Source organism: Thunnus thynnus, chromosome 8 (genome assembly GCF_963924715.1).
Source record: "Thunnus thynnus chromosome 8, fThuThy2.1, whole genome shotgun sequence".
In the NCBI taxonomy this organism is placed as follows: Eukaryota; Metazoa; Chordata; class Actinopteri; order Scombriformes; family Scombridae; genus Thunnus; species Thunnus thynnus.
The window spans coordinates 24,452,554-24,462,911 of record NC_089524.1 but is presented as its reverse complement, the minus strand read 5'-3'; the positions used below and the strand labels follow the sequence as shown (position 1 = coordinate 24,462,911).

General features: G+C 41.6%; 1 protein-coding gene across 4 annotated transcripts in view; it reads right to left on the bottom strand.

Moving 5' to 3' along the window:
• Window positions 1-1,856: 1,856 nt before the first annotated feature.
• ncanb (neurocan b) overlaps window positions 1,857-10,358 on the bottom strand; it is a 186,784-nt gene continuing 178,282 nt past the window's right edge. For all 4 annotated transcript variants that reach the window (XM_067597343.1, XM_067597346.1, XM_067597344.1 and 1 more), the window contains one exon: window positions 1,857-9,723. In XM_067597343.1, coding sequence (XP_067453444.1) covers window positions 9,587-9,723 — 137 coding nt within the window. In that variant the 3' untranslated portion in view covers window positions 1,857-9,586. The remainder of the gene's footprint in view (window positions 9,724-10,358) is intronic.

Sequence of the window (10,358 nt, the reverse complement as noted above, 5' to 3'; positions counted from 1 at the left end):
TTTTGACAACATTTGAAAGAATGGCCCAAGTCTGTTGATGGCCAGAAGACGAATGGGCTGTTTGCCTGGTCCCTTTGCTGACAGGTAACGCGCGTAGTGCCTATGTGCTCATGGAGATCAGACTGGTGATCATGAAGATTATGAAATAGAAGGTTGCAAAATTGGCAACTGGCAAACTTTTCTTTTGTCAGTAGCTTTAGCTCCAAAATTGCCATATGCTGTAATTCTTGGCAATGACATTCCCACCCTCCCTGATCTTGTGCAGCAGGCAGAAAATGTCAAACCTATCACACACAAGCCAGTAACCAACAGTGTTAACCTTTGTTTGATTGAACGATAATATAATGTGTAATGTTTGTGTTCAGGTCACTCACCTCTGTTGGGTCTCCTCTCCAGGGTGTTCAGGCTAAAAGAGTCCCCAGGCTATCTGAACACCAATTCAAAGGTTCCAGGAGATACCATGTGGTAATTAGTGTTGGGGTGTTAGTGTACTTTAATCTGCTGTTCAGGTTTTCTATGATTCTATTGTAATGTGTAACTTGAATGAAGATCATGCAGACTATTTGACATGAGTGTAGTATAAATGTTTTTTAATGTGTTTGTTGTGCAGTTTTGATGTTAGGTGAGGGGCAAATTTTCCTATGCTGATGTGATGTCGTTGCCAGTGGCAGGCTATATAAGGCTGCCAATTTCCATCATGTGCTGCTGCTGTCAGGATCACATGCTGCCCATGATCCTTTCTCTCTATCTCTCTATCTAACATCAGGTTTACAGATATGTCTCCATCTGATGCAAAGAACAACAAAAGTGTCAACAAACCATTGACACAATGGCTGCAAAGCCACCCTCACTGGCACTTACATCTAAATAGAATCCAATATTAAAGGAGACATATGCTTTTTATGATTTTCTGTTATTTACTGTTCTGATGTCGGATATCTATGCTAAACATGGTCGAAGTTCGACAAAACTTGAGGTAAATGTATGTAGAAATACTTCCTGCAAGTCAAAATCCAGGGCTTTGACCTGCCCTGAATGCTTTGTTTGTGACGTTTTTTTGTACCTTGCTGATGATTTGATGTCAGCTTGTTGCACATAAATGGCCGTCTGTTCAGTAGCCTTGGTTGCTGCCGTTGTTAAGGTCTTTCCATGTGTTGTTTGTGTTGTGCATTGGCATATTTCAGATTGAATTTCGGCTCGAACATGTACAGATTTATTTGAGAAGTTTATATTTTGAGTGAAGAATGGGAAAAAGAAGTGAAATCTGACTACTACTGTTTGTTTACATAGCCTCCCAAGTAGCTGGAAGTTGGATGTGAAGCAGCTTCCAGAAGCCAACCAATCAGAACAGAGCAGGCTCATTGGGAGGGGGGCCTTAAAGAGAAAGGAGATAAAACGGCCTCTTTCAGACAGAGGCTGAACTGAGGGGCTATGTAAAGGGTCAGTATAAGATAAATAAGAGGTTTTTTTGAGCTGTAAATTATGCAAAGATATACTGGAGTATCTAGTAGAGCTCCAGAATCTAATGTGCATAATGTGCCTCCTTTAACTTTAATACAATTGATTCTGCTAATTTAAAACAAGCTCTTGCTAACGAACAGCCTCAAATACATAAAACTGCAAAAGTAGCTAATCTTCTTGGTGTGACTACAATGCTCGTAGTGGGGGTAACCATCTTGGAATGTGTTGCTGTGGCAAGCAGCAATGCATACTGCTACCCCCAACCTTGTCTCATTTTTCTACAAGCAAAAACATATGCCAATGTATCAGTATAATTACAAGAAAAGTTTAATCACATACAAAATTCTTAACATACTAATAAACTAAATGAACAAATAACCACCAATAAAGCCTGGTAATGGATCCAAACAAGGGTTTCCTTTAATGATCATTTGTCTTGTAAAGAATATAATACAATGACAGGACTGGAATTCATAAGAACATACATCAATAAATATGGATAAATATTGTGGACCATGTTCACACAGCCGTAGATGGGCTCAGTTGCAGTTATCTTGTATCTGTGTTCACTGTGGACATGAACAAGCGGCTGCAAACTGAAGTGCGAGGAACAGAGCCAGAGAAGTGATGTTTGTCTGTCTTGTAAACTATCACCTCCCCTCTGGCTTTCCTGCAGAGCATGTGTTGACTGGAGTTTCTCTTTTTTTTCTGATGCATTAGTTTGAAACAGCAGCTTGTGTGTGAGCAAGAGGGAGAAATAAAGAGAGAGATGGGTTTTGGATCTACTGAGGCTGTATGAATATGGTCCAGAGAAGCTAAGCAACAAACACACCCAGAGTTTAAATGGATTTTTTTTAAAAAAGGAATAACCTCAGATTATTTACATCACAGAGGAGAAGAAGACGCACTTGTCATTGGTTTCTGCTCTGCATTTGTCTCTTTCATCTCTCTTACTGTAACATGTTTCCATTGATTTGTCCATCCCAACAGCCTTTTTCCTGACAGGAAAAAGGAAAAACTGTCTCAACTCAGTTATCAGACAGAGATGCAATGTTATACCAATACCGCTAGGGATGTACCTGTACACTAGAAAGTGAACAGTGAAGGAGTGATGGAGCAGTCCACAGGAGGAAAAGAAAGTCTTAAAAAGGTCTAATGAGATGGAGATTAGAATAAGAAAAGAAGACAATGATGCAAATGATGCTTAACCAATATTTCATAAGGCCAATAACTCAGAGTACACACATTTATGTTTGCATCAAGTCAAACTTGCTTAGACGCAGGACCACAGACGAGTGCAGTGAGCTATGACCAAGCAGGTAGCTCCGGGTCTGAAAAGTGAAGCCAATGCGGAAGTGCCTTAAACCTGCATTCTCTCTAATGACCAGCAGGGGGTGACTCCACTGGCTCCAAAAAGAAGTCCATTTGTATAGAAGTCTATGAGAAAATGACCCTACTTTTCACTTGATTTATTCCCTCAGTAAACACTTTCCTAATGAGTTTATGGTCTCAATCGCTAGTGTCAAGTCTTCTTCAATACAGTGTGTGACGGCCCATCTCACTCTGCCTGTTTGTTTGCCTTGCTCTGCTGCCTGTTTTGCAGACACTGGGAGTTAGCTGATGGAGGCAGCTGGGAGTGCTGCCTGCTCGACCCTACCTACCTGGACTGAGCTTCCAAGAAGACATAAAAGACTGCCCCTCTGGGAGTCTCACTCTCTCTCTCACCCTCAGCTTTCTTCCTTTGTTTGGTTTGCTGCACCAGCCAACACGCTTTATATCATATTTTCACTCATCTACACACTTCTAAAACGATTGATGTCTCTCCTACCTACACAGTTAGTTAATATGTTTATTTGAATGAGTTAAATAGATTACTTTTTGACTGATATGCCAGTGTGTGGCCTCCCTTCTTGTTGCCAGCCTTGACCCAGGTAGTAACAAGCATGATGTTCATTTTGTAAATGATGGTCCCATTGAGAGTAAAATAGACGATAAAGCAGGATATCTTTTAGGGTGTGGCTATCTTGTGATTGACAAGTCACTACCACGGCGCTGCGTGAGGTGCTGTAGTTGGACCCTGGAAAGCTCCTCCCCAGCTCCACACTCTTGCCCAAATATGGTCACTTCTCATCACTTCTGGCTCCAAAAAACCAAGATGCTGATGGTCAAAATGTCAAAATCGAAGCTTCAAAATGGGAGTCCACAAACCAATGGATGACGTCACAGTGGCTATGTCCACTATTTTTATACAGTCTATGGCTATGACAGTCTGTTAAATTGTCATTTAGAAAACATCCAGTGGTCAGTCATGCTATTGTACCATCAATGCCATCGACAGACTTAATAGGAGCCAAAGACAGACACCGTAATCATGAAATCAATAGTCTGTCTGTGTGTGTCTCTGCAGCCTCTGCCACTCTTATCAGGTTGTCATTGCTGATGAGTGCTGTGTTTAAATGCATCAGTTTTACTGTCACGGACAATTGTTACAGTACATGAAGACAATACATGAGATTCTCACACATGTACACACAGACACACAGAATTGGTCACCTGTCACTTATTTCTCTTGACAATAAATACAGACATGGCAGGGTGAGGTCTTTAGAAATTCAAACTCCTCCTAGTATATTTAACTTTGCTGTCCTCCTGAAACATCAGGGGCAGTTATTGCATTAGTTAATCAATTCAGAATTGACCGTTAAAACCTCTAACTCTGAGCAGCAATTGTCCAATCATGTCTTATCAACCCTAACTTGACATGGCAGGCCTGTCAAGATTTGGATTTCTCTGCATTTTGAGGCCTTTTGCAGGAGGCTGAAATAAGAGCGATAAGGAGTTTGAGGGTTGTGTTTTTTGACTTGCCTTTTCAAAACCAAGAACACAAGCAAAAGTGTAACCTAGCATTACTTCAAAGGTAAGGGGCATTTCATACTACATTATTTTGTGGGGTTACACATTACATAACAGAACCCTGTTCATGATAACACAGCTGCTGTAAGTACTTCACTACTGTGTGGAATCTGGTCAGAGTTTAGGGTCACGTTAGAAGCTCTGTCCTGCTTCAGCAACCCTCACACTTCATCCTAAACACCTTTTTTCTTGTAATATTAGACGTGAAACATACTTGAATTTTTCCTTATCATACTCATAATACTAAGGCTAACCCACTCATGGAGGTGGTTGGCTTTATCAGCTAGAAACTACAGCTGACAAAATCTGCTCGCCACAGTTGTCATTTCAACTGGAAAAATCAAGTCACTAACTAGAAATGATAAGCCTGCCTTTGTCTACCTCTGTCTGGAAGGAGATGAGGCAGGGGCCCATTGTTTCAAAGAATACTTAGAATCTTTTTTGCTATAAATTTCACACCATTATCATTGTAAACTGCACATGTGAGACTATGGAAAGATCTACAGAAGTAACTAACTAGGGGGAAAGGTGCTTAGCGAACAGTCAATTCCTGCTCTTGTTTTTAATGATTAAAATGCATGTCATTTAATGCCTGTATTCATTCATATGCCTTTAAAATACTTGTTTTTAACTTGAGAAGTCTGATTTGCTCTTTTTTGTTCTTTTATTTTCCATTTCATGCTTGGATATTAAGCGCGAGTGCTCCCTTGGGTTTTTTTCTCACCTTGACAATTTTTATTTGTTGTGCTTGCCTTTTGTGTATATTCTTTATATGAAAAGAAAATGATGTTGGTGTTTATGAAGGCTGAGGCATGTCCTCTGCACCCACCTGCTGTTTCATTTGAGACACAATCACACCCAAAGTCAATTTCCTCTGACTCGTTTCTAACGCTTTTGTCACACCGAAAAGTTTCCTAAAACATATTCAGCAAATTTAACCAAGTTGTGCTCCTGCTGTCGCCGGTAGTCAGAGAGCAATCAAACAGTCACAGCTAAAAGCCTAGAGAGATGCAGTCGCATTCCCTCTCTACTATTATCTCATCTCGAGTGAACTCAAAAGACTTCAGCTGTGAACTCTGAGTGAGGGGAATGACTCGGTCACAATTAGGATAGGTGGCTCAGTCTCAGAAGAGGCCTGCTGGCTGTGAAGATGCTCAATAGTTTACCCGCTGCTCTCCCCTCAGGCGTTGTGCTCGCTGCTGAGCCAAGAGACAGCTGGCAGAAACCTCTCTTAAATCACTCATCTTCATAATTAAGACTCACAATTATAAGGTTGCGACTTTGTCTGTCTGTCTGCCCTTGGGGCTCCAACTAGAAAGACGGCTGAGGGGAGGGGAGAGAGCAGATAAAAAGGGGGAGTCAAAAGCGAAGAGAGACAGATGCCTCTGAGGGTGAGGGTCAATGTGTTTGAAACTTGAAGAGGAGAAATGTGTTTGCGCACGCATTCAGAACTCAAAGTGTTGAGAGAGAGGCTTGGAGAAAGCCTGATGCCTCCAAAAGACTCAGAGCAAAAACTGACCAGTCTCAAAGGATGTGCAGAGAGCAAGCTGCTCCCTCACAGAAACAAGACACAAAGACAAACATACACATCCCAGAGGGTGACCATCACAAATGAATTTTTATGTGGTGTTCGGTAAAAAAAAAAAAAAAAAAAAAAAAGTCTGCTTAAACTTTCCAAAAAACTGAACAGAACTTCATCAGTGTAAAATCCATTCATACCAACTCATAAAGGTTGATATAAATCTTTTCGTTTTAGACCTAATAATCCCTGCAGAGGCAAAGAAAAAGCGACAACATAGAAGACAGAACAGTAGATCAGTCTCTGTTTTCTAGCCTGAATTCAGTACCTTATCAGTTCTTCAATCAATTTTGAGCAAGTTTTCTACACCTGTCACACAGCTGAACCTTTACACAACTGTAATTACACTGTCTCTGGGAATCAATGTTGATTTGAATTACTGTGAGAGGGGCCTCTGTCTGCCCTTTCATTCATCCAACCATGGTCAATCCATTTTCCAGGACAGATAGAAATAAAAGAGGCCCGTGGCAGCCTGACATCTATGAAACGACAGGGGTTTGATGGCTGTGACAGTTCTCTGGGCCTCCTGTCTGTCACCCTAAGCCTTCCACTGGCTGTCCGTCAACCTAACCTGTCCCTCGTCATCACAGCTCCGTGGTTCTGCAGATAATGCAACTTGTTAATTAGGCATGCAGAGATTAATTAAACTGATACAGAGGTGCAGGTTCACTATTGTTCTCTGTGCAAAGGAGTGTTGTCATTGCCAAGGTGAGAAGAGACAAACAAAGGCAGAGAATTAATGTGAACGGGATGGATTTTCTAACCTCGTGTGACTTTTATACAACCTGATCCTGCTTTAGCGTTGATGCTGCTGAAAGAAACTCTTATTCTTACTATTTGGATGTAAAAAGACAGTGAGAGTGAAGGTGGAAAAAGAATAGTGAGAGAAAAAGTTTAGTGAGGACGAAAGATGAAAAAAGTACCAAAGTGAGAGTTGGTGAAGGAAAATGCAGAAACATAAAAGGATAAAAATGTTGGAGCCAGTGGTTAGGACATATAGTAATCCCAGAAGCTCCAACCTGAAGCACTGGCTTTAAAAAACACCAATTTAACCTGGCAGTAAAGGGGAAGTAAAAGAGAGCAAAGCGTTTGTTCTATCCGTCTCAATCCCCTCTTTAAAGCAGGACACAGCAGAAATGAACACAGGTGTGAACAGCTGTGAGACTCAGTCTGCCCCAGAAATGGGAACCGTTAATCTCTGCTGACCCTCTCCATCATCATCCGCTGGGACCTCAGCCACTGTCAACATCCTCAACCATACACACACACTGAGGTGAGAGAGAGAGTACACAGCCTTGATTCATGATCCAACTGTCATCAACATTAGTCTCTGCGAGTTGTCATGTCTGTTCTCCACCACATGTCCAGCTCATCCTGGGTTACGAGGGCATGAGTCTGGTACACTGCAAAAAAAATCTATATCTTCATGCATCATTCATTTTGTATTTAAATCTGCTCTAGTCAATACTGTTATATGAAAAATGGATCAAATAACAATTTGTAATGTGAAACGGGTTGCCTGGAGTGATGAATCCACAGTGAATTATCACCTGATTCTACATTTCCCTACAGCTAGTCGCAGCGTTTTAACTTCTTTCATCTTATTGTTTTGGTTTTTAGGTTCAGCAATTTACTGTTGTGGTTCACTTTCACCATTTTCAGTAAAAAATCTCTGTTAAACCCACTGTACACTACCAGGCGAACTCATCCTGATAATTAAACGACAGTGTAGATCCAAAATTCAACTGGCAAAAAATGACCTATGGTTACGTTTACGCAATCTGGCAGCCATAGCAAGAACCACCAGAGGACCTCCAGAATGACCCAAAAGACCAAAACCATTACAAATCACTGTTAACAATAATTAACAATAATAACAATAACAATAATATGGCTGTCAGATGGCGTAAATGTAAAAAAGGTGGTTTTGCTGGCCTGAATTTTAGACCTATACTGTTGTTTTTCTTGTGAGAACGGGCTGAAACGGCAGGCAGAACAAAACGATATTTAACTCAGGAGATGGTGGAGACAAAAACAAAGCTAAAAAGGTGAGTTAATATTTGACATTTGCCAGGTGGCCAGAACCATGATTCAAAATGAATGCTAATGATGCTGATCCGTCAGGATGGATGATAATCATCCATCCTGACGCCCTCCTAGGACTTTTTTTTGGAAATACAACAAAGTCATGCTACTTCTATCTTTGCTACTGAGAACAAAAACAACATTTGTAAACAATGGTCATTTCAGCATTTCAACAAAAAGACCAACAGATTTGTTCTTCTGGAGAGGAAAGTCTCTTCAAGAATGATACTTCAATTCTGGATATTATTCTGTCCCGTTTCAATATACTGACTGACACCCTTCTCTCGAAAATTCCTGCCACATTTTTCCTTTTTTCATGACATTTATGTTTTTTGCAGTGTACCCAAACTCTGTGCATGGACTTGTCATATCTTGTGCTTCCTATAACATATGAGGGGGCAACTGGATCTGGATAGATAGCCTGCTCCCTCCCTCTCTGCATGCCTGGTTGACAGCATAATTTCTCCTCATTAGGTTGGAGCAGAAACAGTCTAGCAAGAGGATCTTTCCCTACGCTGCATCACCTTGATTCACTCACAGTACGCATTCATACAGCGACACAAACTATGAGAGGAAGGCAAAGCAAACATGGGACTCCTGTTCTGAGCTGAGACAAACTGATATCAAATATTCAGATTAACCCTTGACAATGACAGGTGTGGATGTCTGACACAACAAGAGCTGTTTGAGATTTTGAAAAGTGACTGATGTGTAATGCGATGTGATGGATCCGACAAAGACGTGTTTTCCATTTTCCTCTGGGGGCTCAGCATCTGATCTAAAGTAACTGTCTTACACTGACAAGAAGATACAAGGCTAACAATCAAATAATTCAAATACAACTGCTCTGATTCAAAGAAAATCAATTAAATCTGTTTCAGAATAACTCGCTTTAAGTCAAGTACTTACAAAGAGCAAACAAAAAGCAGCAGAGTCAAGAAATAAACACTGAGTATTTGTAAAAAATAACGTGTTCAACAGACAAAGGCTCAAGTCAACAACATGGATGTCCTTCCTTGACTCGTCTGATTTTGATACGGCATTTTCAATTATGTCGTCCCTATTTACAGTTTGTACTAAACCACCTCTGTCCGAAGAATGTTCGGTGTGGATCTCAAAGGTATATTTTTTATTTCAAAAACAGGTCAGCGTAGCCCCATGTTTCAGGTCATCGTTGAGCTTGGCGGGAGAGTAACTGGGTCAAGTAAGAGGGCGGGTGAGAAACAGACGAGTAAGACGAGAAAGTACAACAGAAAAAGGAAAGTAAAAAGAGTACAAAGGGATTGTTATTGTCCTGGTGACGCCTGGCAGCAATTTGGCAGGCCTCAGAGTTGACTATGATACAGGCTGACTCGAGAGAGCCAGGGGTGGAACTAAGGGCAGGGCAGTGCAGGGGGGTGGGGGGTGGGGGGCTTGGGCTGAGAGTTTAAGGTCGTGAAGTGGTGTTTGGGCGAATTGGGGCGAGAGGAAGGGACGACAGGGAAACAGGCAAACTGCAGTTGGCAGGAGGAGAGGAAAGGAAAAGGGATGGGTTTGTTTTTTTTTGGTTCAGAAGTGGGCATGGTTGTGACCCTGACCCAGCTCGCCTCCATGGTGCCCTCCCTCTCTGTGGCCGTGCTTCTTGTGCTTCCTGCGCTCCCTCCTGCCCTTGTGGTGGTGACGCCGGTAACGGTGGGCTCGTCGGGCTGGTGGAGAAAAAACAGAGGGTAAGAAGGAAAAGATGGTGAAATAAAAGAAAGGGCAGGCGATTTATTAAAGGAAGCAAACATAAGTCAGGGATGGAAATGAAACATGAAAGGCGAGAGTGAAAAAAATGATGTAAGAGGGAGATGAATCACTGACAAGCATTAGAAGCGTTCAGGCAGACAGTCAGAGGGAGGTGAAACCAGGTAAGAGGCGAGGGAAACGGCATCAAAAAGCAGGAAGGTCAAAATACATGTTATCTGTAGAAGGTTTACCACACTGAGAGAATCTGTTTAATCTCACATTCAGTGGACTGGGTGCCTTTAGCAAGAGCACAGAGAGCTAGCCACCCACTCACAGCCTCACTATAAGCTTGTTCCTGGGGTGTGCTGCCAAATTAGGTTGCTCTGTCCCTTTCTGGATTTTGCCAACAAAGAAACGTCGCCTGCAATGAATGATAACGGCACTATAACTCCCGGCCATAAAAACAACTCTGTCCAAAGATAAAGAGTCATAAGAAAAGGAATCTTTATCACTTCCAACAGAAGCTACATTATTTCAGTATTTCATCATTACTGTCATATTGTGAGCAGAGTGAAATGAAATACAAAGCAGTTTGTTGAATATTTATATAGAT